Source organism: Diadema antillarum, unplaced genomic scaffold (assembly GCF_040938485.1).
Source record: "Diadema antillarum isolate AM-2024a unplaced genomic scaffold, OU_Dant_1.0 seq00000583_RagTag, whole genome shotgun sequence".
NCBI lineage: Eukaryota > Metazoa > Echinodermata > Echinoidea > Diadematoida > Diadematidae > Diadema > Diadema antillarum.
Window position 1 is genome coordinate 352,041 of NW_027271517.1, and position 27,295 is coordinate 379,335.

Genomic DNA, 27,295 nt, shown 5'->3' on the forward strand with positions numbered 1-27,295 from the left:
GGCATATTGCACTGTGCAAGTCTTTTTTTACATACAAAAATTACATAATTTTCAATACAGCATGAATGGCATACAGTTTGCCACTGCCATCTATTCTACAGCTTCAATAGAAATAAGAACTAAAAAATAGCTCGTTCATGTCCAGGCATGGATGTACGTACATGTATTGTGTGTTAGTGATATTAATAACACTTGTATCATAATGTATGACTTTTACCCATTCAAGTTTCACAAAGTTGCTCAACGTCAATTTCCTAATTTTTGGCATATCTAAGTTCCCAAGACTCCAAGCTTGCAATTCTGATACAATTTGTCTTAGTTTATTATAAAAACAAAACAAAAACAAAACCTACCACAGAATTGATGAAAATACCATTAACTATGCAACTATTTTTCAGAAAATTTATATCACAGTTTAAGTGCATGTTTGCAGTAAATCAGAAATTCAGCACAATTGAAATGAAATTCCCAAGTCTTAAACTGCAAAACATCCTTAGGATTTGAGATTTAAATTGGAGGTAGAAATGAATGTAGACTTTAGAATTTGAAGGGAATATCAAATTTCTTATCTTTCAACCAATCACCTTGTTTTGCAGTTCTCTCCACTTTGATATTTGCCATTCTTACTTTGTCCCGAAATCACACTAATACAAGCATTTCATCCATTTAAATTGAAGACTAGTCCCGAATACACTTGGCAAGGTGTCTACGGGAAATGCGTGTTGTAGCAAAATCAGCCCGTCCTCAGTGGGTAAAATGTTCTGTCACTGGCTGAGTTTGATAACAATCATTATCATAATGAAGAAATAGCATCTTTCCATCTACTTTTTGTTGCTGTTCTCGCCATTGCATTTAGTTTGGATAATAATGGCATTGATTATGTTTGCAATTAAGACTGAAAGCATAACATCAATCTATAAGAGGAATATCTACCAATCAAACCGAGTTGTTCTTCTTGATTTTTTTTTTTTTTTTGAGGGGGAGGAGGGAGGGGGTGGGAAAAGTAGGAAAATCACATCATCCCACATTTGGATGAGGATAAGAAAAAAAAAATAATAATAATCATCTTCACTTGACCCTTCTGAAATGGCATTGAGACAACTGTCACACAAGAAAAGACGTACACCATACAGTGTGGAATGACATTGAAAATAAAGTATCCCACACACTACATAATGAAGTGTACTGCGGCAGGCCTTTTCCTGTATGGAAGATGATCCTACCCCATATGCAATATCAATAATCGTCCACATATCTATAGATGTTATGTCAAAATGTTAAACAGATATGCCTCCTATTAACAGTGGCATGTCCTATCCACATAAAGGTATGTGTCCAACAAACGAACCTGCTCCACATTTTGCTCTGAAATATGAACATTTACTTCTCTTATAATTATACATTGATGTACCAACTCTGAGGTACCAGCATCGAATTGTAAATAAATCTATGTCAAGAAAGTCAAACTCTAGAAGTTGATGCCAACCTTCATCTTCATGATCGCCAAATCTTATCGGGCAGTCTAATATCCTGTCAAACTGTACAAGTACCTGGTTCGATGGCCTCATGTCCAATAGTACCTTTTGAGTTTTGCTTACACAGTAAATTTCAGATTACAATTATGATATTAGACCACAAAGTTCATTCTGCTCTGCTGGCTCTCTTTATTTTTCAAAACAAATTTATTGGCTTAAAAAAAATTAAGATTGTTTAAAATACCTCTTGATGCTATTGATGTAGTTGTTCATCTACAAATATCAAGTATAAAACCGTCCTGACAAATGCTTGTGGGGCTGCTTTCAAAATGAGTATGAAATAGCAGAGCTCTAAATGAACTAAAATGTGTTCCCCAAACATACAAATTGTATATGCGACTACCCGACATGACCCATATGAAACATGTACTATACATGTTTTTTAGTATGAAATTATAACTTCCTACAATTTGGCCAGAAAGAGATGAGTTCTCATTCATAAACACTCACATTCCTGCATCAAATAGTTGGCAAGCAAGTCTGTTCGATCATTTTTGCTCAACCGAGGTATTATTTGTGAAAGGTTAAACAGCACTGTGAAGATTTTAAAGGAAAAATTAAGAAATTATTACCGTATTGAAGCCTGTTTGATACAGGAGGACAAATAGGTAAGATCCTATCTATCATATAATACACTCTCCTCTCCCAAACATTTTCCCATTAAATGTAAAATAATTTGTGAAAATTAGGTATAGAGTTTAAATTTTTAATTTAGGCATGGATAGTTTTCCATGGCCCAAGCCTAAGCTACGAACAATTTCTCTCTCCAACTGCTACTCTCTCTCCTTAATGTAATACTGAGAACTCCCGTTCCAGAAACACAATAAAAACTTGCTGGAGTCTGGGAATGAGACTATAAAAGGGATCACATGGGCACAAGCTAACCATCCAGTGGTAGACAGAGGCAGCTTGTAATCCAGTGGGAAAAAAAAAATGCCAATGTTTACATCAAACTCGGGTTCTCCACAAGCTGTGCCAGGCTATGAATGAAACAAAGTTCTCGGAGCCAATTCTGCATAAAGTCCAGCTGCAGTGACCCTTAGCTTGACCTAGCAGCAGTAGAGGAGTCCGGAGGGGCAATGTCCGGTCCGTCCATCATGCTCTTGAGCCAGCTATGACCGTTGATGATCTTTGTCGTTGCTATCACATACTCTGACGGGGCTGCCGTGACAAATGAAGGGAAACCAAACGGTGAAGAGATTTATTTTATTTTTTTTTTTTTTGCACTGAGATGCTTTGCAGTGCCTTATTTTTCTACTTCTAGCACAAAAAAGAGAAAAAAAAATATATAAATATATGTATGTCCTGGTGCTATTATGAAAATCACATGCACTGTTAAAATGCAACAAGCACTACACTTTACAATTGTAAGACAGAATACTTTCAGAGCTCAAATGGCTAAACCTATTGAATATGCATTTGTAAATATCATAAGGTAAAATTACCACTTAAATCTTTTATATTGTGTTAATATCAGATGTGTTTTATTTCCTATCAAGACTTGTCAAAATAATGAGACATATTATCAGCATGGGGGGGTGGGTGAGAGAAAGAAAAGGGTGAGGGGATGAACGGGGTCTCCAACATAGAGTATGCTTGTTCTGAGACAAACTTTTGGTTCATCAAGGCAAACAAATCGCAACACTTGCTTCAATCTGGTAATTTGGCATTCCTGGTAGAAATTGTGCACAGCACATAATGCACTCACAGCAATCGATTGCAACGGTGCACAGGCTTTGAATAGGTGGCACGAAAGAGAATGTGTGTGTGAGGGGGAAGAGTGATTTAGGTGGAGACCTTGTATATGAACGGCTCTCTTTTGAGGTCTTTAGGGACTTTTAGATTTTGTGGACATAACAGAGGTCAGGCCACCAAAAAGTGCGAGGCAACCGTTCCTGGTGACTCCCATCAACACCAGAGTAAAACCATTTTAGATTTTAGTTGACGGTGAGTACGAGTCCGACAGATTTGGTGACGTCATAATCGTCATAAGCTGCGCACGCTGCTCGTCCTCAATCTCGGAGGAGGTGAAATCCCTTGAGGACACGTTCTCGATTCTTGTGACGGACGTGCCAGAAAATCTGGAGCATTCACAGTATGATGAAATGACGTCATCACATCGAAGTCCACGTCCTGGATATGAAATCTAAAAGTCCCTTTTATTACTCTCTTTGCAAGGAGTTGTGTTGGCTTACCATCTTCTTGCTGTGAGAGGAAGCGAAGCGCTGCGATCTCGGCGTAAGTGACGCCTCCCAGGAAGAAGACGAGGGTGACCTTGGGGGAATCCCCCTGACTGTCCCCAATCATTGGTCCTGGTGACAGAGATGGGGATGGGGTAATGAGGAAGGAAGGGGTGGGAGTCAAGGGAAGAGGGTTACATGGGTAAATACTATCGTCACTGTGGTGACAAGACCTTGTATCTCAAATTTTGGTGAAAATGACTTTCTTTGATTGATGGCCAGATAATCAGTTCAGTGATGTCCTGTCCAAATCCTACATGTCTTACCCCAAAAATGAAACCACCACGGCATGTCAAATGAAAGTCTATCCCATTTTGATAAAGTGTTTTGGCTGCCATTTTCTTTGTTTTTTTTGCTTTCCCGAATATTTGACATTTTGTAGATACGAGGTCTTGTAACCCCGCGACAATATACTATTTCACTCCACATGATGTATTCATTTATAAAATAATACAGTCATCTGCGTGTAAGTCGATGGTGTATGTCAAATAATCAGCTAAGTCAATGAAATTAAAATGTCCCAAATTACATGAAGAGCCATACATGTGTAATGCCTCTGTAGACACAGAAGGCCAATACTGCCTGAACTTGAAGTCAGTGGGTTTCTTCAGTCCCGTCATGATTGGCTAACGTGGTCATGGGGTTGATTGTACACCACAAGGTTTGTTTGCACACTTTTAATACACTGAATTCGGGTACCTGGATGGCAAGATCTTATGCTGAATATTTCATCTTGGCATTATTTCATGTGGTTTATTTTTAATAAGAATTCATGAATTTCCTATTCAATGCAATGCCACATGCATGCCACTGAAAAAAAAAAAGAAAATTGCCACAAAATTGCAACTTATAGGGGCCATGGAACATTTTTTAGGGGGAAGGTTGTATCAAAGGTCAGTGTACAAATGCAACCCCCACTTTGACAGGAAGAACCTCTGGGTGGAACTCTCGGAAAGTCGTGGGTTAATTCATCTTTTTTTTTACATTACTTTTTTTTCCTGATTCTTATCTCCATTTGTTTTTGTTTTTCTTTCTAAGAGCCAAAACTTTGGGGGAGAGGAGGGCTGCAGCTCCCCCATAAAAGTGCCATTTGTTATTGGTAGAAAACCATAAAGATATCTGGCCTCCAGCTCCACAGCTGGAGTGGAAGAGATGAAGGGGGGGGGGGGGGGGGGGGGGGCAAAATACTCACTCTTTTTCTTGAGTCCAGGAGGTAGGGCCTGGACCTCCTCGATTGTAGAACCTGGGATGAGGCGGAGGACCTCATCGATGCTTCGCCAGCCGGATCCAGCGAGGAACTGGGCCAGACGGACGGAGAGAGGTGCGTAGCCGCTGTACACGTATGAGATGTCTGTTGGATTCTATGGACCAAGAACAGAAAAAAAAAATCATACACTATCCATATTGCACAACATGTGCTGGTTCCTTAATGAAGAAATGCTACAAACACACAGCAATACCACTAACGCTACATACACACAGCAATACCATTGAACACTACATACATGTACATGTACACACAGCAATTCCCTTCTTCATGGAGGGATTTTTTTTGGGGGGGGGGGGGCATTGAGTAGATTTTCATACCACACCATATCTGGGGGGTGTTTCATCAAGGAGTTCGTCGGAGGTTTTCACCGACAAATTTGAAAAGCTACTGAAATCCTTGCGTCTGATTGGCTGATTGCAAATTCGTTGGTGAAAACCTCTGACGAACTCGTTGATGAAACGCCCCCCTGAGGGTTGTGTGGCTGGTGTAAAAATCTGGTGTCATTTGCATAGATAAAATGTGGCTGGTTAACCAGATACATCACAACATGTGACTTTAACCTGTTGAGGACGAGTCCGGAGTATACAGTGTCTATGGGAAATGCGTGTTGTGGCAATATCAAACCGTCCTCATTGGGTTGATATAGAATACACAATGAGAGAGGTTATCCAAGTTTTCAACTGAGTTATATATTAAACATCGTTCTCATGCTTGATGATAACTTTTCAGAGATATTCGTACCATTTTTCCTCTCCTTGAGAATCATATGCAGGTCCACAATACCAATACCACGGCAACATTTTAAATGACATGAAAAGACCAAAAAATTAATTCAACCCCCCACATACCTGTTCATTAACATCCTCTTTGACCAGCTTGAGCGTCTTCCTAATGGTGGGAAACGTCTTCTGCTCCTGAACCTTCATCAAGTGCGCCCTCTCTAGCTGCTGTATTGTCAGCAGGTGATCGTAGCCATAGGTCTGGGGTGAGACATTTGATATCAATGCAAACACAACTGTAATGACATTTCAATTTTTTACCATGCACAAAAGACAAAAGATTCAGTAGTCGACCAACTCTGTCCAGTTGTATATGAAACATTCACATCATTTCAATATCAAGAAGTAACAAATTAAGTTATTCAGCATGTTGTATGCAATACTAGTATTCTAAACGCTTATAGAAGTGCCCAAAATAATAGTCAAAAACATTACACTAATTAATGTACATTTTTCCAGAGTTTTTCAGCTGGATGTTTCCTTAACTGCTTACAGGATTATAAAGCATAGCACACCTTACAAATACAGCAACATTTACTACGAGTATTATACCACACCACAGAATCAATAGTTTGAACTAATACTTACAGCAAACTAATTCAAATGCCTGCTCTTCAAACTGATAATTCACACAGATTCAAATACGGTCGCTTCATATTAGTTTCATCTGTAAGCTTGTTTCGCTCACAGAAAGATAAGAAACATGCTGTCACGACGCACTAGGAAACACATTGGAGTATCTAAATCTAAATCGGTGTTTGAAATCCTACATAGTAACTGCATCAAGCAAGCAGCTCACCTGAAGTATTTCTCGCCGGTAGAAGTCATAAACTTTGGGTTTAAAACCGTTGTTTGTTACAGACTGCATGCAAAGAAGTCTCAAGACCTGTTACAGACCCCCCAAAAAAGGAAGAAAAAAACAAGAAGAAAACAAGAGAATAACTCAATACTGTAAAACGAGGAATGTTCGTGTTCATTTTTATTTCGCAAATTTCGCGAGCGCCGACATTCGCGAAATTAAAATGCATGTGAAAGTTCTTGCCTACACAATATGCACTGGATGCCAGTTGCAATTCGCGAAAATTTCATGCTGCGATAGAGGCCATCGGCTCAAATTCGCAAATTTTTCATGCCATGAATATATCGTATTTCACAGTAGTACAAAATCAGAGCAATCGTTTTCTTCTTGACATGATTTAATTTTGACAAAATTGATAAAATATGCATTCAAAATGTTTTCATAATGATAACGCTGCTTCTAAAGTAGAATGGCCATTCATACACTTAAGAAGAAATCATCATCACCACCATCACCGTCATAATCATCATCATCACCGTCATCACCATCAATATCATCATCATGACACACACATTTCTAAAGTGCAGGAACTACATACACAGATTCTACTGTGTTGCACAAGCATCTGGGTCTTATTTTGTAAAAGATGTTCTGAAAGTAATTCTTGCTCCATAGAATGACAACTCCTTCTAGTAGCAGCCAATCAGGCAAGGGGATTCTTTTCATTATCATGACATTTGCCACTGCAGCAAGATTTGCTATCAGAGGGACTTTCTGTGAAATGGGGCCCGATGTACTTATTGAAAACTATAGATAGACATTAATAGAAAAAGAGTTAAAAAGATCCATATTCTATTTTTATTTCAAAGTGTTCCATGGTTGTTTAGTTTCTAATTTTGGAGAGTATTGGAGTTATACATCATCAAGACGTCCTGGTTTATGCTGAAATTTCTTTTGCTCCATTGATTTCTTGAGTTGTCGATTTTTTACCACATAAACTGCACGACTGAAAAACAGGAACGACATGAAGGAATAATTGTGTTGTTGACTCCAAATGCCATCAAGACAGTATACAAATAGTGAATGGTCACAAGAGCGATGGTACAAGATTTTGCAGGAGGTGAAAGATAGAGGCACTCTATTCAACGAGGTGAAGCCGAGATGAATAGTGCGTTTCATCTTTCACCGAGCGCAAAATCTTGTTCCAACATCAACAGATGTGGTCCACACAGATTCTCGAATTTAGCACAGAAATGGCAATCATTTTCTGTGAAAGATAAATGAGTAGCCTCACAGTCACGGTCACTGTGTACATGTGTACACGAAGCTGATTGGTTGAGGTTGTTTACAAAAATGATTGACATAAGTACACACTTGTAAGCATGCTTGTAATTGTTGAGTGCGCGCGGCAAATGTCTGTTTATTGCGACATCAGAGCCGTGTGATGGAACAAAAACTCTGAGTCAATCGTGAGTTTACCACGGGAGTCAATGGAAATGGGTGACGTCCGCCATGCGCTATCCATTTTTGCTCAAACAAACCTGCACGGCTTAAAACCACAGTGTGTGATGGAACTTTTAACTAAATGTCACGTGATGGGCAATCAACTACCAATCGGAAAGCTACATTCTTTTTAGGTGTTGTATAAATATTTCTAAATAATGGAAAGGACAAGACCTCACCTTGATCAGTGGTTCCTTCCTGGCGATGCAATCTTCTATGTATGCATTGACTTTGTCCGTATCAATGCCATTCATGAATTCTTGAAAGAAGGAAGCAAAGATTGAGAAGATGACGGGACACTGTGAGTCTACACCCTTGTAGTCCAAGACACCACTTTTGCAAGGTTCAGCGCAGTATCATCGTTTATTACAATTTTACTATTCATTGGTAGTGTTTCACGAGGTAGTATGATCTTTCAGGTAAGGTCTTGTTCTTCAAATAAAATAGTTTGTTTCATTTGCAGAATTTTCATCTGTTTCTTCATGGGTGGATTCGTAATATATTCATAAAGATGCAATGCAATTTAACATATCAAATTTCCCTTTCACCATTCCACACTGAATTCTGAGATTTCCACAGACTTAATACACAGGCCACCAGGTTCCCATAGGTAACAGGGTTAAACTGCCAACACAAGCAAACATTCTTTGTTACAACATGGCTTTGATGCAAAATATCACTCTGAAAGATTTGTACTGACAAAACTAGTCACAAGCAAACATCAAGATAGCAGTCTTTTTAGAGTCAATTGACTTATTTGACAAGCACATGCACACACAGAAGGGAAAAAATCAGTTCCTTACATTACCTCTCTGACTGCCTGAACAAAACTCACAACAAACAAAGCAACTTTAATCCATTATGTGCTTTGAGTGCTCATTGACACAGAAAACCCCATAGCATTGTACACACTGTCCAACGTCACTGGCATAGAAAGGGTTAAATATATCAGAAATGTAGAGCTGGGTCTTGCTCACCTTGCTGGGCTTGCAGAGAATCCATGAAACTCTCCTTATCTGTCCTTTCCTTGATCAACTCTGCTATCGATGTATCTGTAGGAAACACAAAGTTTGGCATGAAATTCGCAGAGGTTTAAAAAAAGAATAGTGTTCGCAGATTATGTAAAGCTCAATTGCATAAATACCAGCAGAGTGTTCAAAATAATAATGTCATGACAATTAGTGACCACTTTGTCACAAGTAAGGTGCCAAGAAACACAGCATGGAGTACCCATCCAGCAGTGGACATCATGCAATGAAACTATTTCACTGAATTTATATCCACAGACCGTGGAAACAGCATCAGGAGTGTGCAAAAACATTGCAAACAAAACTAAAACAAACCCACAAAAATCAACCTTTACGAGAACCCTTCATGCTTCAGACAGCATCATAACCACATCACACTGCATGGCATGATAGTTAATGAATGAATGCCTTCCTAACGAATGCCGACAGGTAGATGGAGTTTTCATAGGAGGTCTAACATTGGACTCACGTGTTGCAAGAGACATCTTTGCTGCCTGAATGTGATGGAGTTTGGACACGAACTGTCTGATCGCCGAAACAGACTTTGCATCTTTCCTTTCCTGTAATGCAGAAACAACAGTCAGCAGTAAAGAGGTGAAATGGCAAATAGAAATGGATTGGTAAAAAAAGTCTGAAAAGGTTTCTCATAGCCTAGACTAGCAATACCATATTTGTCTGCCTAGACAGCATTGAAATAGTGTAACACGGGATCCCCATAATGCAGACAGTACATGTTTGTACATCAAGAAAAAATGACCACACTGTCTGTATCCACACAAGAGAAAATCTCTCAGACCCGTGTAATTGGTGTGACTGAATGTAGACTAGCTTTTGTGCTGGTTACGTTCATTGATTTTATGGGATTTGTGCAAATTGACTGTGTTAAAGGACAAGTCTACCTTCATATACATGTGGATTGAGTGAATGCAGCGATATTAGTAGAACACATCAGGGAAAGTTTGGGGAAGATCTGCAGAGACTCCAACCCAAAGCACCTTCTGATCTGGAGATTCTCCCGCCCGAAACCCCTTGCAAACGGGAGATTCCAAGTTGATGTGTGCAAAGCGCAAAGTGCCTAGGGTTCTAGGTGTTCTCTGGTGCTATCTAAGGCTTATTTTTTCAACATGCAATAGCAAAAAGTAAGAAATCCTTTACACCGGGAGACACAGAGCCAGGGCGGGAGAAATTAAATCTCAAGCGGGGGAACGGGAGATTTTGCAAAAATGGGCTTTCGGCGGGAGATCTCCCGTCGAAAATGGGAGAGTTGGAGTCTCTGGATCTGACAATTCGTTCCAAAGTTATGAATTTTTAAAGTATCTGCGCAGTCACTGCTGGATGAGAAGACTACTACAGTGTATGATCTCACATGCGTAGAACAATATAAGGAAAATATAAAGAGAATTCCACAAAATTTAATCTTATGAAAAAAGTGTTAATTTCCTTGACTCGTCACTGACATATGTTTAGGGTAATATTATTCCTGCTGCGTTCTGAAAGAGGCCAAGTCAAGTGTTTTCTTAGGGTTATTGCCACTTGGTCTACTTCCCAGTTTGTCCAACACCACTATGACTAAACTCACTTGGTCTACCATCAATTTCGTCTAATGCCCGTTTGGTCTACTTCTAACTTGGTCCAATGCCCAGTTTGGCTACTTATCATTTTGTCTAATGACCAGATGGTCTAACTGCAGTTTTGTCTCCTTGGACTTTTTCCCATTTTATCTAATAAACTGTGGGTATTAGATGAAGTGAGCATAGCCCATCTGGAAGTAGACCAACTGGAAATTAGGCTAAGTGGCAATTGGACTAAATGGTCAATAGAAAAACTGGTTGTAGACGGAATGGAATTAGACCATGTGGCTTGAGACCAAATGCCTATTAGACGAAATGGTAGTAGACCAACTGATAGATCACCTTTTCTTATGCGAGAAAAGTGAAAAATATGTTGATTTTTCTTTATATTTTCTTTATATTGTTGTTGTACACATGTGACATCACAAGCAGTAGTAGTCTTCTCATCCAGCAGTGACTTAGCAGAAACTTTAAAAATGTATTACTTTTGAACGGATGGTCCGATTTTCCTCAAACTCTCACTGATGTATTCTACTAATATTGCTGCATTCATTTTAAGTGATTTAATCCACATGTCTATGAAGGTGGACTTGTCCTCTAAGTATGTGCTGGCTTGAAAACAGCAAATCTCATGTCTACACATATTTTCTATTTTGACACCTCCTAATTATTCTATGAAGTTCTGTTACAAAATTCTTTAGTCCAAAAGCGTTTACTTACTCACTGTATCTTATGTCACAATCAATTCAAAATTACCAACTAATTATGTAAATGGTATCGTTAGTTTTAGCAAAAATAATCATGGTCACAGAAATAAAGAATAAAGGTGACATAAAAACCAAAAGTAATAACAAACAAAACTTAGCAAAACAAAATTAAAGGACAAGACAAAGCATAGAGAAGGATCGTGGAGTTCAAAAGTCCCAAAGGAGATAATTCCATATCTGACCTCATACTGAGCCGAAAGGATCTTAGCTCGACGACTCAGTTCCGGTCCCACGGCGTGAAAGTTCCTGTCCCTGATCACGGAGAAGAGCTCGTCGGCCGAGTTGAGTTGGATCTTCTTCAGCTCCGTGGGTAGGTCTGGGGCCGGCTTCTCCTGCTGCTTTGGGTCCTCGTCTTTCTTGGCAAACTTCTCCGGCGGCAGTTTGACTGTGGCTGAGGGTTGAATGTAACGCCAGCGAGATATCAACATAACTAGACCAAGCACAAAGGGCCAAACTTCATGCTCTAAAGATGTATTTCTCTGGTCTGTGAGTTGATTGTTCCACGAGTTGCCGCCGATTCTCCAACTCAAATAGCTTGAAATCATTCAACATTCATTAGAAATATCTGCTTTTAGGCACAATTGCACTTCACAGGGAACAGATAACAAAAATTCCTCTTCTATTTCAGACACTTAAAATCCACTGACCTGTGTCCACAGGCCCCTGACATGAACTGTTGAGCACAAGTTCCAAATTCTACATGCTCATCAAGGTGCTTTTTGACACATACTTCCTTTCATTGAATGCCAACCTCAAGCCACTGTGCCAGATTTCGTTCAGTGGTGGCATTTCTCACATCCAAATTCAGAAATGAGTTCACTCTGTTTCACTGATGTTCCTAAAGATGCAAAGACCTTTAAAGATCTTGAAAGAGAGAGAGAGAGAAAAGGTAATTTCAATTATAATGTGCTGTCATTAACTCTTCATGTGCCATGGTGGAAACCTCCTGTGTGCCACATTATTCTGAGACAACATCATTGCAATGCTCTGAGAAAACATTCTGTTTTTCAAATCTATGTTACATCTATAGATTTCTGTTAAGCTGGACATGTAGTGAGCGAAGTTGTAGAGAAAATGCCAAACTTGGCTTTGATGTAAATTGTATGACAAATCTATGATTGCTTTTCTTTCAAATGACTAGTAACTAAATTACTGTAAAGGCATGACTTTTGCACACAAAACAGTGACAGAAACTTAGAATTTACACGCAAATCCAGTAAGGAACATTGCTTGTTAGTCAATCACAATATGAAATGTAAGCTATATGTGAGAGGAACGGAAGCGCTAGAAACGCTTTCATTGTACGGTGGTATTTGGCGATTTATCGATCAGTTTGGGCGGGTTTGTGCATTTGAGCAGAAAAGTTGGCACGCCGTTGACCGAGTCAGACGTGCGAACGTGGCACATAAAGAGTTAACTCTCTTTAATCTTCATCAAAATATATCATTGTATGGTAAACTTGTTTCATTGCATTGTCTTGATGTTAGAAGGCCAGGCCTAGAATCCCCTCTTGGTACAGTTACTGCCCTACAAAATATCTAAGTCTTTGTGTTCTTTGAGTGCTGATTGGCACAGAAAACCCCATAAGGTTGACACACTGTCTAAAGTTCATTGCACAGAAAGAGTTAAAGGGATGGTATATAATTGGTGGAGATGTGGATTGAGCTTTTGACTTTTTGCAAGATACTAAGAAACCACTTATGAAATGTTACAGAGCACACCAGTCTTGAAGGAATCAAAAGTTTATTTGATTAAAATCGGTTTTGATATAACTGAGATATCCAAAAACAGAGTAAAACAAAGAGATCCTAATAAAAGGTGGGTCCTACCTTTTATTGGTGTCACTTGATTTGGATATCTCAGCCATTTCAAAATCAATTTTGATAAAATAAACATTGAATTCCTCTTGGAATTACATGCTCTTTCATATTTCATAAGAGGCTTCTCATTATCTCACCACAAAAGTTAGAAACCCGAGGCTGGGCCTGAACCATATCTATACCATCCCTTTAACACCGTCCTTACTGTTGACGATGCCGTAAATCTCATCGATGAGGCCCTCGTAGGTGAGCTGCGTTGCCAGTGGGGTCAAGAGGTCAACGTTGCGGTCGAGGAGGAGGAGACAGTCAATCTGGGGGGTGATTGGACGCTCCGTGCTCGCTGTCTCTCTCCTCATACGGAGAAGCATTTCAGTCACTTGCTGCGAATGGAACATAAAAATGTTTGAAACATTTTTCCGAAACAGTTTCATCAGGCAATAAGTCTTGACTTGGGTTGAAATACATCTGCCAATCGTATACATCATCGGTTGAGAGCCAGAAAGGGGTTATCGCAATGAAATATTGGCATCACGTTGTGAAGCTCAATCTCCTCTACATGATGATGTCAATTTTTTCACTCTTATAAAATGTTAAAAAGGGTGTGTTATTTCACCTGACATTTGGAACAATGTTATAAATCTAACCACTTTTTACTATTACAAAAAAAGCTACCGGTATTTCATGAAAAGTTATTGTTTTACCTCAATCTATGATCAAATCTTAGAAAGCAATAGTGCCCTTCTGGTTCTCACCAGATGGTATTTTGTTTCTACCACCACCTCCATCACTTCCTCTTCCTCCATCAACTTTGTTGACATCTTTCTCTACTATCAATCATCTTTTTCAAATTGTTCTTGTTGAAAGTAGCAATGACAGGTGGAATATGTTAATATTTTAAGCTTCAAAGTTACTTTCAAGACAGTACATGCAAACATGACTTTTTTATTATGGAAATATCAATGGCAATACTACAAAAAAAAAGTAAAGCAACCATTGCCTAACTGGTAACTCAAAAACATAGTAGGTAACAACAATTGCCACGGCAACAAGGAATATTCTCATGCCTCATTGGCTGTTGCACTGATACGGAATTCCTTATTGAGGCAATTATTCAATGCAGAGGGGCGTAGATGTATCAAATGACTGATCCTGCAAAGTCGGTACATATGACTCTCTTCCTCTGGGTCTGCCAACCTATAAGAGACTACCATCAAAATTTGACTAACCCTGGCGGCTTCTCCTTTGCCATAGACGTGCGGAATGATGCCATAGAGGGCTTGGACCTTCATCAGGGACTTGGCGACATGAAACAGGGCAGTTGGGTCACCTTGCAGATAGCACTCCTGCAAAATGTCACAATACGCCATTTGTGTCAAACCCAGTGTTTCTGAAGTGTACACACACACACACACACACACACACTACAATAAATTGTAGCTTCTGACCGTTATATGAGCATTGAGAATAAAGGGTTTCTGGGATGCACACTACTATGGCTATCTATACCTCAGTCAGTAGTGCACAGGTCTAGCAATCGAGAGGTCTCGGGTTCAAATCTTGTCGTAATTCCATACTCTTCGATTAATTTTCACTAATGAACTGTTTCAGGGGTGCATGTCAATCATGTAGCAGTAATTTTTATTGTTTGTTTTGGGCTACAATTTGTATATTTGTAAGATATTCCCGTCCTCAGTAAAGCAAATCAATTCAAGTCAAACCGATTATCCCGTAGAGAAGGAACTTGTCAATACTATCATCAGTTCTGCTCTACACCCTGCATTGGTTAAAAATGAATAAATAAGATATGAGTCCCCTGCATAGTAACACACATTGATTGAAAACAAATGCATTATCATTTTTCATGATTTGACATCTGTTGGATATACTCAGTAGAGAAATGGTGGAAGTTAGTGGAGACATCAAATACATACACACACATATTTACACATGCATACAAACAGACATCACACACACAAGCACACTCACAGTTAAACCTATAACCCATATACACACAAAACAAGAGCTAAATACATGCACTCAATTTCAGCTAAACTCAAATATTACGAGCTACTGTTAGCAGTGTTTGGATGACAGCGATAATTTTCCTATGAAACCACATCACAGGATTCATCGTACTGCAAGGTTTCCCAGAACTCACTTTGAATGCCGAGTCGGATTCCATTGAGAGGACATCACTATCCATGGGTAAGAGGTCAAGTCCGTATTCTCCTACAGTGGTAAGGTCACCATATACACCAAGCTCCTGGGGGGGGGGGGGGGGGTGATGATAACAAAGAAGGTATAGTTAGGGGGATCTTTTTCCTTTCAAACCACTAGGGAAACGACATGATAAACTAGTGTACATATTTCTGACTTTGATGCCGTCATTTATTTGCTTATTCTGTGACGTAAAAAGTGGTTTAAAATCATGCCTTCTCTGCAGCTGACATATCAGGTACCTATTCTGCAACAACTTAGGTTGAATAATGATATTTGAATGTTCACGGAAATGTCACGAAATTGACTTCTAAGTTACGATTTGATTTCTTTTTCTATGCTTTGTTCTTCTTTGCATAATGTTAAATCGGGGGAGTACCACAACCTGTTTCATTTAGTAATCACTACATACAAGTGTAGAAATGATTTTTTCCCCTTTATATGCATTTCCTCTTGGGGTGAAAAACTTCCGTTTTCTTCTCACTGTTTTAATGCAGCGATGACATCTTTGTGTCCATCACCTACATAATTATACAAAGTCTAGAAGAGAATCTCAATAACCAATGTAGAACAAGCGGCATCAAATCTAGGCTAACAAAATACATTGTTTGATTGAGTTGTTACCGAAATCAACATTCGACGGGTCGTTAAGAAAAACTTGAGCATTACGCCATATACAGATCACCTACTCCTTCATTAATTCCTTTAAGAAATGATTACTATCTTTTCAAATTCCCCCCTCCCCAAATTATTGTTCCATAACTCACTGTAAGCTTCCGCTCGCAAAGCAGACTCTTCCTGGGAACAAAAAAGATGTGGAACTCCTTCCTAAAGCGCCCCTGCATCTCCTGAGCCTTGTGGATGTTGTCCGCCATGATGGTCATCAGATCCAGCTTGGGACGCACGATGAAAATGACATTCTGGATGGCCCCGCCCACTCCACTGGAGGTGGTCGTGAGGGGGAGACGCCCCATGCGTAGCGGGAACATCTTGTCAACCTCATGTTCCTGGCAACAGGGTTCAAAGGACACATTTAAATTTTGCCTTTTACTGTCTACTTTTTAAGACTATTCTCTGTGTGCCGTTCGCATTTAAAATCATATCTGGTCTTTCCTCCTACAGAATTTCAAACAATGAATGAACTTTTAATATGTATCTACATCAAACATGAATTCAAGATCTGAGAATATTTATATTCATTAAATATAAATGGCATTCTTCTAGTGACCACAAAGTGTCATTTGCAGATTGCTTAAGTTCATGATGGTAACTTTCACAGATTTATGATCTTGATCACTGAAATTCAAAGAATATACTCTTCTAGCTGATGAAGAGGATAACCCTATTATTATGAATGTAAAGAAGACAAGTGTAAATGAATTTCATTAAATGCTTCATGAGCAGCTGTTTGAAGTGCAAAGCTTTGACCTTTGAACTCATTCCGCTGACCTCATTTCAACCATGTGACCCAAATTTTTATTTAAGTCATCTCTGTATTGTGATGCCAACATGTGACATATCCCACTGGTTTCTTTTCTCTTTTTTTCTTGACATGTTTGTTAAAATTGCAGATCAGCAGCTGCAATCTTGAAAATACCAGAGGGCGACATTCGATAAGCTGTTACGGCTCAGATTCTCCCCTTGGCATTAATATTCTTTCTTTCATGTGACATATTTTTATGGAAGTACCTCCTGTAGTTATCAAGTAATTGCAGTGATACAAAATAAGTGCAGGTGCCACAACACTCATATATATGCAACCTCAATGCATTTAACGCTAGAAGCACTACTGTGGTCGATGGTGGGGAAATCCAAGAAGAATTGAAATGCAAACTCCTTCTAGGGATTCTGTCTACAACAATCCTGGAATTCTAGTAAAATAGTTGATACAGGTATATCAAATCAACAGATTATAAAATGACTCATCCTCAAAATAGACAGATCATCTTAGTTATTCAACTAAGTACTTGGAAGGAATTATCTCTAAAAGCAAAATACTTTCTGAATAGAAGAAAAAAAAAATGATTTCAAAGGGATGGTACAGTATTGGTGAAGATGAGAATTGGGCTTTTAACTTTTTGTGAGATACCAAGAAAACACTTGAAGTAGTAAAGAGCATACCATTTTCAGAGGAATTCAAAGTTTATTTGATAAAAATCGGGTTTGGAATGACTGAAACATCCAAAAACAAAGTAAAACAAAGTCTGTTTTGGATATCCCAGCCATTTCAAAACCAATTTTCATCAAATAATCATTGAATTCCTCATGGCATTACATGCTCTTTCATATTTGATAAGAGGTTTCTCATTATCTCACCCAAAAATGTTAGAAACCTGAAATTAGGTCTCAACCAAAACTATACAATCCCTTTAACAAAATGCACCCCCCCCCCCAAAAAAAAAAAAATAATAATAACAATAATAAATTGGCATACCTTTAACAAGGAGTATTCTGCAATAAGGCCAATTGGACCAGTCAGAAAGTCATCCCAGACAACTGCCTGCATAGGAAAAATATTCATAGCAGAAAAGCAAAATAGATTTATAAAGATATTTTGCCATTCTGGGTGGTCGAATTGTCATTTTGGATCTATATAGAGCATGGGGCAGTTCTAGTTCTGGCCCAATAATGCTGTCAGTGGACAAGACCATATCTGAGTTCATATGTAGCAGAGGCTTGAATTCAACCTTGAATGACATGCCTTTAACTTAAATAAAAATAACAACATGGTGCCTCTGGACAAGCCACTTCATCCTCATTGCCAAGTCCTGCAAAGGCCAGAAGGGAACTTAAGTCAGTCCGATGGTTGCTCATTTAAGCCTTTACGTGCTCCTTCAATAGCTGTGTAAAACAAAAAAACAAAAACAAAAACAAAAAAATCCACACACTTTAAAAACTCATCCACTGACATTATCACTCACAATGAGACATTCAAAAAAAAAATCTAAAAACAAGATATTCAGGGGAGGGGGGAACATTATCACCCACTTCAGAATGTTCAATTAGAAGAAGCAGGAATTACTTCCTTTAAGTAGTTAATTAGCCAATCGGTTATTGTAAATTTGAAAACACATGGAATCGTTAACAGTTTACATCTTGGCCATGGGTTGCTGTATTATAATTCTTAACTTGCTCTGATCTAAAAATCTTACACTTAGTTATACAGTTGAGTTAGAGGTCTACATCACTCTCTAGCTCTAGATTTCTAGATCTCCAGATGAGTAGAGTCTGTATCCGCATATGAATCTTGTCTTGTCTTGTCTTGTCTTGTCTTGTCTTGTCTTGTCTGGTCCAGTGTAATCAGTCAATCAATCGGGGATGGGGGGGGGGGGTCTAGCTAGTTCAAAGAGACCTCCTGATGTTTTTCAGACTTTTACATTTGGATATTCTATTAATTTGTTATACTGCAGTTACAGACTTTATAGTGATTGGGATGAGGAATATGAATGTTAAAATTTATGACAAATTGCAATTAAACAAGGACATGCAGTCTCACCATAAGAATGCATGAGATGGGGCTCAAGGAAACAGAACAAAAGAAGAAGGGGCAAGACTTCCATATGTACCCCCCGCTATGTGTCATGTACATGTATACGTAACATAAATAAGTTTAGGTGGCTTTGGGATTAGGATTAGAGTTTACTCAGTTTAGGACTAGGGTTAGGGTTAGGGTTAGAGTTAGGGTAATGTTGATCTCGGTGTCCTAGGGAAATGCGGACTTCAGAGGAAGCTCATACAACAATGTACAATGTAGGTGTATAATAGTGGGGGGTACATATGGAAGTCATGCATAGATTCCACACAGGTGAACTTGTTAAGCACAGGGTACTGTAATGGAATTACGCTTCTACATTTTTAAACATGTGAGGATCATTAACACTGTTCACAGTAATTTGTATAAGATTTTTCAGAGTTTTGATTTCTCTGCTCATGAACCACAATAAATTCCACAAATCTATACATGGAACTGTCAATTTATGCACTATACTACTTGAAATCATGAAAATCGTGTGGAATGCCCCTTTATGAATGGGCAATGGCAACGCTGCTTTATATTATTTACATTCTTTGTTTGGTTTGTAAATTGAAAATATTGTTCAGAGGCAGAGCAATAATTTCTCATTCCATCAACATCTAAAATGACCACTAAGTTACTTATTTAACTCAACTATTTGGTTATAATCAATTAAATAAGTTACTACTGTGGGAAAATTCAATAACGACATACAACACTAACTGTAATACAACAACTACTATTGTCACTGTATTCCTTGGCCGGCCAATCAGGATATTTATTCATGCCATGGTTATGAAGAGCCAACACACATCAACATAAACTAGTGGGACTGTATGGACGAAATGGGTCATTATTACTATCTGGAAAACCGGATTCCCAGTCGGGCTTACAATACCTTGCTCCCGCTACATTTGTCAAGACAATCCAGAAGTTCCCTTCTTGCTACTTCCCTCCAAAACGCTAAATTTACGCGTCCACTAACAAGATGAGTTGCCATCTCGCTGCTTGCTTGGTGGGTGGGTAGGTGGTCCCTCGCTCTCGCGATCTCGACTCTTGCATGCTGGATCCCTGCCGCCCGCCGCGCCCGGGTGCCCGCTGATCGCGCCCCGCCTGCAGCTACGAGGCTGCCTGGTACATGTATTTTTCATTCACAGTTTTTTTGCCTGGACAATGTGCTGCTGTGACATATAGATGGCGCTCTCCACTCTCGATCTCTCGATGTTGCATACTTGATACAATTGATTACAATCTATGATTTGATGTATTGTTCCTGCATGGTATTATAAAACATCATTTATATCCACATTACAGTAATTTGCACGAAAAGAAGTTATACATGAATTTACATAAAGAACGCTGTTGTTGAATTCTAAAATATGAACATATCGTAGAGGAGAATTCCCCTTTATCATATCACCAAAGAATACTGGGAATTGGTACACTTTTCAGACAAAAGAGACTGTCAGTTTCCATATGAATGACACTAAAAAGTGGCACAGTTCACACATACAACGTGAAAAAGAGAGACCAAATTCTACAAAAGAATGATAAAAGGGGGGGAGAAGCAATAGCATGGCATTTGTTTCAATGTTTCTTTAAAAATGGTGTATACATCGATATAAAACATTTTAATCTACAATACACGGACAGAGAAATTTTGTTGTTTCTCTTTAATTATCACAAATAATTATTCTGCTTGTATATGATTAGGAACACCTGTGGACAACTCTGATAACCAGCCTTTCTTTTTTTTTTGCTAAAGAGTGTGCTCCACATCATGAGCACATTGATCAATTGATTAACTGATTAATTGGTTGATTGATTGATTGATTGACTGACTGACTGACTGACTGACTGATTGACTGACTGATTATCGATTGATTGATTGATTGATTGATTGATTGATTGATTGATTGATTGATTGATTGATTGATTGATTGGTTTGATTGTTGAAAATGATGAAATACCACCTGTAACGTGTAGCGAAGATCTGAGATCTTAAAGAGCCTGCAAAATGATGATAGTGATTTCATCTATTGTTTACCCACTATTTTTGCCACTAACATGTACCCGCCTATCTTTGATAACAATAGGTTAGAATGGCAGATTCAAAGGGCTGGGAATAGTGCCTATGTATGCATTTTAGGGTTCGAAACTCAATTGAAGCAGCACATCACACAATGCCAGAACTTGCAGAAGCGGAGCAATCAGCAACCTCTTCCCGATTCGCCGTTCGCACAGTATAACCCATCGAATTAACATTTTGCTGTATACAGTGATTAGATCATCTTGTCATCATCAGGTGACACATTTCAATTTCACTTCATATAACATAATACTTGAGGGAGATTAGATATATATCGTTGAATATTCATTCAAGGAAGCCAAAGCCCGAATATAAATGTGGATTGAGTGAAAACAGCAATATTAGTAAAATACCTCGGTAAAAGTTTGAAGAAAATCGATTCAAAAGTTATGAATTTGTAAAGTTTCGGTGCCGCCGTCGCCGGATTAGAAAACTATCACACTTGACGTCATAATGGACAACAATATAGGCCTAAAAGAAATAGAACATTCAACATGTTTTCACTTTTCTTCCATAATGAAAGATCACTGGACTAACCCCTTTCAGAAAGCAGGGAATTCCAAATAATTATCGCCCTTAAAATATGTCAGTTACAACACTCAACCCGCATTTATATCTGGGCTTTGGTTAACTATATGCCCCAATGACCAGATAGATATTAAGTATACAACATAATTCTTAATTTGAAAGAGAAACGTGATCTCTCATCATCTGCAATACTTTTGACAATGTAATTAAGAGTCAATTATTGTGAATGTTAGGTCTATAACCATTAAGAGGATTTTAACAATGCAACCAAACAAACACTACCAAAGGCTCTTCTGACATATTTTTTTCTTCTTTTTGAAACTCTTTGATTATAAACATTGACTAATCATCAATCGTACACAGGTCCGTAACGAGGGTGTTTTTTTATGACAAGGAGGTTCAGAATTGGAAACAGTGTACTTTTTGTCAGGGACTGTATATTATACAGTTTTCGGTATAACGAACTTTATTTCATTTTCGGATTTAAACGAACCTTCGAATAACGCCGGAAATGTAATGTTCGGATTAACGAGCCCTTCTTCATTTTCGCATTAACAAACCTCTAGGTGAAGGGAATGTGTGTGTTTCGGAATAATGCACCTTCTTAATAACGAACCTTGTTTAAATTTTCGGATTAACGAACCTTCGAATCATGAACATCACTCATTTCCTGAAGGCCCACTCATTTTGTTATCCTGGAAATCTTTACAGACGGAAGCCCGTAAGGCTGATGAAGTTACAAGAGTCTTTTGATACATTGTTAATCATATGTATTGGCATAATGTTGATATAGTGATTACTCTAGCTAATTAATGCTCATTCATCGCAAAACCAAGCAAGTTAATACATTTTGATTGCTCTGTCAACATTATGTGTGTGCAAGAAGCATCTACAACTGAATTGCATAGTGTTCCTCTTTGCGACAGCAAAACATCATAATACACTTTCTGATTGCACTTGACTTCGTTACACCAAGGAGGTAGAACTCCTTGGTTACGCTGACTTCATCACACCTGACTTCGTTACACTTGAGTTTATTGCACTTGATTTTGTTACACTTGACTTCATCACACTTCACTTTGTTACAATAGACTTCATTACACTTCAATTCGTTACTCACTTCACTTTCACTTCACTAATATATTACACGGGAGACCCAGAACTGGGTGGGTCGGGGGGGGGGGGGACTGCAGCCGCATATTCACACTTTTGGTTGCAAAGAAAATGTAAAAATGAAAGAAAAAAAATCTAACAAAAGCCATGACTTTTGGAAGGTTCCGTCTATCAGAGATTTTTTTAAGCTAGGGGGGGGGGGGGGAGACCATTGACCCATGACTCCCACACTAAAAACGTTCTGCTGCTCCGGCTGCACTTCGTTGCACTTAGCCATTGTTAGCAGGGGCGGATCCAGGAATTCTGTAAAAGGGGGGGGGGGGGGGGGGGGCAAACAATATTTCTGGTGCTACTTCCGGCTTCCGTCTCAATTTTTTTTCTTTTTACTTCTTTGTTTAACAACAAATAAAGAGGGGGTGCGCGCCCGGTGCGCCCCCCTCTGGATTCGCCAATGCTTAGCTACCCTATTAAAATTCTGCACTCACCACATCTTTGCTGCGGATAGCCCTGGAATTTATGGGGTTATCTATACAGGGCTCAGGTAAACTGCAAAATGCATACTAACCTTCTTCTTCTTGTATCTTTGTGTTTACCTATGTAGCATTATACGAAAGGCTCATTAGACATTAACATGTTTTTAATTAGTGGCCTGGTAGGGACCACTAAAATAACTTAACTTTACTGACTGTACAGTACTGGTTGAGGTGAGGAATCAGGTTTATAACCTGAATTTTGGTGAGATAATGAGAAGCCTCTTATGACATATGAAAGAGCATGTAACTTCAAGAAGGATTCAACATTTATTGGATGAAAATTGGCCTTCAAATGGTTGATATAACCAAAAAAGCCATCCTAATAAAATTGACAGGCCACGACTTTTACTAGGGTCTCTTTGGTTTACCTTGTTTTTAGATATCTCAGTCAGTTCAAAACCGATTTTCAGCAAATAAACTTTTGATTCCCCTTAGAATTGTATGCTCTTTAACTCTTTCATGTAGTGGTTTCTAAATGTCTCGCAAAACGTTACAAGCTGAATCCTCACCTCAACCAGTACTGTACAGTCCCTTTAAGTTTTTGGTGGCATGAATAATGAAGGAAACTCTTTTTTTTTTAAAGTAACAAAGCAATTGTGACATCACATCCGACATTTTAACTGCATGCTTCGCTCGATCACTGTAAGATCCCTTCACTGTTACATCGCATCAGCCACCGACTTAATTCTCGCCTCATATTTCCCCTTCCTTTGTCTAAATTTTTGATCCAAAATATAGTATACAATAACGTTCTTTGCCTTGAGAGTTTCTGGCTAAAACTATCGGCAGGGGTGACTCCAAATTTCCCAAATACTACTATCAAGTGACTGAGGGGCGCAACTCCGAAGTGAAAAATACTTTTGAGACACCTATCCAGGCCTTACAGTTTTAACCGGAAACTCGAAATAAGGCAGAGTTAAATTTGTCTTATACAACTGTATTTCAGATTAAACAAAAGAAGGGAAACTGTGTGGAGAGAAGTCGTGTGGTTGATACAATGTTGTGGAGGGTTCCAAACTGACGGCACGAAGCAGCGCACGATGTCAGAATTGCTTTGTGATGTCAGTTGTTTGGTTGGAAATTGTTACATTTCACAGAGTGCAAGTGACGGTACGAAGCAGTGCGCGATGGTAAAATTGTTTTGTGATGTCACAATTGTTTTTGTTAAATGTTACATTTCACAGTGACGGTACGAAACAGTGCGCGATGTCAGAATTGCTTTGTGATGTCACAATTGTTCTGTTAGAAATTGTTACATTTCAAAGAGTGCAAGTGACGGTAAGAAGCAGTGCGCGATGGCAAAATTGTTTTTTGTGCTGTCACAATTGTTTTGCTAGATGTTACATTTTACAATGACTACGAAACAGTGCGCGATGTCAGAATTGCTTTGTGATGTCACAATTGTCTTGTTAGAAATTGTTACATTTCACAGAGTGCAAGTGACGGTACGAAGGATGCGGTGCGCAATGGCAACATCGTTTTGTGACGTCACGATTGTTTTGTTAGAAATATTGTTACGCTGACAGTACGATGGTCATGCGCGATCGAGGACAAAATGCTTTGTGATGTCACAATTGTTTTGTTAGAAATTGTTACAGTCATATTCACAGAGTGACGGCACGAAGCAGCGCGCGATGTTCTGTGCCGTCATTTGGCATACTAATCATAGTACACCATGGAGTGTCTATGTCAAACATGCCAACATTCTCACATATGAGTACAGTTTTTAGTGTGTAAAATCATATGGCTCAAATAACCCCATCTCGATCGACTGAACTGATAACCCCCATTAAAAAATCATTAAAAGTTGTAATTAGAAGTTCAATAATTTGCAGATGTGATTTCTCTGCTTTAAGCTAGTCCTAAACAAGTTTATTTTCGAATATTAATAAGTTATGTTGAAAAAAATTGTTTTCTCTTCTTTTCTTTTTTTTTAAAACAAAAATTAACTTCAGTACACGCGTTTTACCTTCGCTAATATGTGACCCGCCATGCCCGTATAGCGTATAGCGAATAACGAATAACGAATAGCGAATACGTATGCCGTATACCGTATGTGAACCCAGCCTTAGTGCGTTCGTGTGCGTGCGCGAAAATTGTTACACTTGCCAACGGCGCTCCGATATCACAGCGTCAAATGAGAGAACATACACCACCACCATCTCTGTTTCGCTGTGCGGTGTATGAAGCCACTTACTGTGTATCGAAGACATTCATAGCGTACGTTGTGCATGGCGCGCTCTCAATCATCGGCCCTTTGCTAAATGCAAGTCTGTAGTACGTGCGTGAATACTCAGTATTGTATTAACTGTCTTGTCAAGTGAAAAGTCGTCCTACAGAGGAGGAGCGCCGAGGAGAACGCCTGGCGGAACTCGGGTTTGTCCCTAACCCAACATACACTGGTTCTGTCCACTTGCGCCATTTCCTAGTCATCACCTTGTTCTAGCTTCTCCATCCCTCGAAAATGGCTCTTGTAGAGCTCCTTGGAGACAGGTTGAAGGGAAAGGAAGATGATGATGTTTGCACCTCGAGTATCAGCGGGGATGGCAAGTACGTGGGCCTCTACTTCTCTGCCCACTGGTGCCCGCCTTGCCAAGCTTTCACCCCAAAGCTCGTAGAATTCTACAAGAAATTCAAGAGTAGCCAGAGAGGTGCGGATCTTGAAATTGTATTCATCAGCTCCGATAAAGATAATTCCAGCTTTGATGAGTACTACAGTGATATGCCTTGGCTAGCCCTGCCATATGATCTTCGTACAGAGAAGGTAAGATTTATCATTTATTTTAATAGTATTCTGAAGACTGAGAGATCGAGAAGTCAATCTAAAGTTAGTCAATTGAATTCAATACGGTTTATTCTGCAAATATGAAATTAAATTTACAATTCCGCAGCTCTATAACAAGGCAGATATGGTTTCTTGACATCAGACTCACAAATAAAATTAATTAACACTGAGAATAAAATACATGAGTATTGCACAGCAGGAAATGAGATTCAAAGCATAAGGCAAGATGGAGAAGAGCGGCAGGGCAAGGAAGTAAAGATGTACCTAGAAGCGGGGAAATAAATTCAATGCCCAAAAGCATGAAAACTAACGTTTAAAGTACTCTACCTAAAGGATATTGCTCTGTATTGAAACAACATCAAGCAGATTGTATACACTATATACTAGTTGATACTGATAGAGTAAAACCACCAATTTCAGCCACTAGAGCTTTTCTGCAATATTCATTATTTAGTAATCACTCAAATACATACAAAATTACATAACTATGTATGTTCAATATACTTTTCTCAATGTTTATTAAATTGTTAAATACATCATAAAATTTCACAAAATCCCCAAATATTTATAATTATCACCTTGATAATCCCCCAGAATCCGTCCGGCCTCTTCAGAATACGGATGCGCGCTATCCGCATTCAATGTCTGTACTTTATACAACAAGGCCACTGAAAATGCACCGCGCCATACCTTCTTGGCACAAGGTTACATTGGGGACGTTGTGGCGCCCGTTGGTGTCCGAATTCTGGCGAGTCGGCACTTGCATTCAACGATCAACCCCTGTACATAAGGTCAATGCATCGGCACTTACAAAAACTTTGTCTTTCTTTTATGTTTTTTAGGATACCATCACACACTGAGATTGCGATAAGCAAAAGATCTTGCAACAGAAGGGTGTATTTCTCAATTTTTAGCACTTTTTCGGCGACCCTGATTCTTTACTCGGGACTTACATTCGCACGCGCTTTGGAAAAGTTGTGCCGATTCTGCATATTTGATGGTGAAATTTGGGATTTTATATGAATTTTTGGAGGTGACTAAGTCACTTTCCTGGTGTGAACAACAGTGCCAGTATGTAACATAACGTGATATGTGTGTGTTGTGACAATAGAATTTGCTGGCTTGTGATAAGTGATGTAAGGTCAATCCTGTGGTCAAGATAAGAAAATTCATCAAAATATACAAGAAGGAGCATAAAACATGT

The 27,295-nt window shown here is 38.9% G+C and overlaps 2 protein-coding genes across 2 annotated transcripts in view; one reads left to right on the forward strand and one right to left on the reverse strand.

The window, feature by feature from the left end:
• Positions 1 to 2,574: 2,574 nt before the first annotated feature.
• On the reverse strand, positions 2,575 to 20,085 carry LOC139735513 (vacuolar protein sorting-associated protein 33A-like). The gene is made up of 15 exons (XM_071646268.1): positions 19,942 to 20,085; positions 17,964 to 18,029; positions 16,297 to 16,536; positions 15,471 to 15,575; positions 14,539 to 14,655; positions 13,518 to 13,692; positions 11,675 to 11,883; positions 9,624 to 9,714; positions 9,104 to 9,178; positions 8,306 to 8,385; positions 6,624 to 6,710; positions 5,894 to 6,025; positions 4,968 to 5,136; positions 3,731 to 3,847; positions 2,575 to 2,696 (listed from the first exon to the last, which is right to left on the reverse strand). The coding sequence occupies exons 1-15, from the start codon at positions 20,041 to 20,043 to the stop codon at positions 2,575 to 2,577; spliced, it is 1,887 nt and encodes a 628-aa protein (XP_071502369.1). The 5' UTR covers positions 20,044 to 20,085.
• Positions 20,086 to 25,770: 5,685 nt separating this feature from the next.
• LOC139735525 (nucleoredoxin-like) overlaps positions 25,771 to 27,295 on the forward strand; it is a 48,112-nt gene continuing 46,587 nt past the window's right edge. Inside the window, exon 1 of the mRNA XM_071646284.1 lies at positions 25,771 to 26,070. Coding sequence (XP_071502385.1) covers positions 25,771 to 26,070 — 300 coding nt within the window. The remainder of the gene's footprint in view (positions 26,071 to 27,295) is intronic.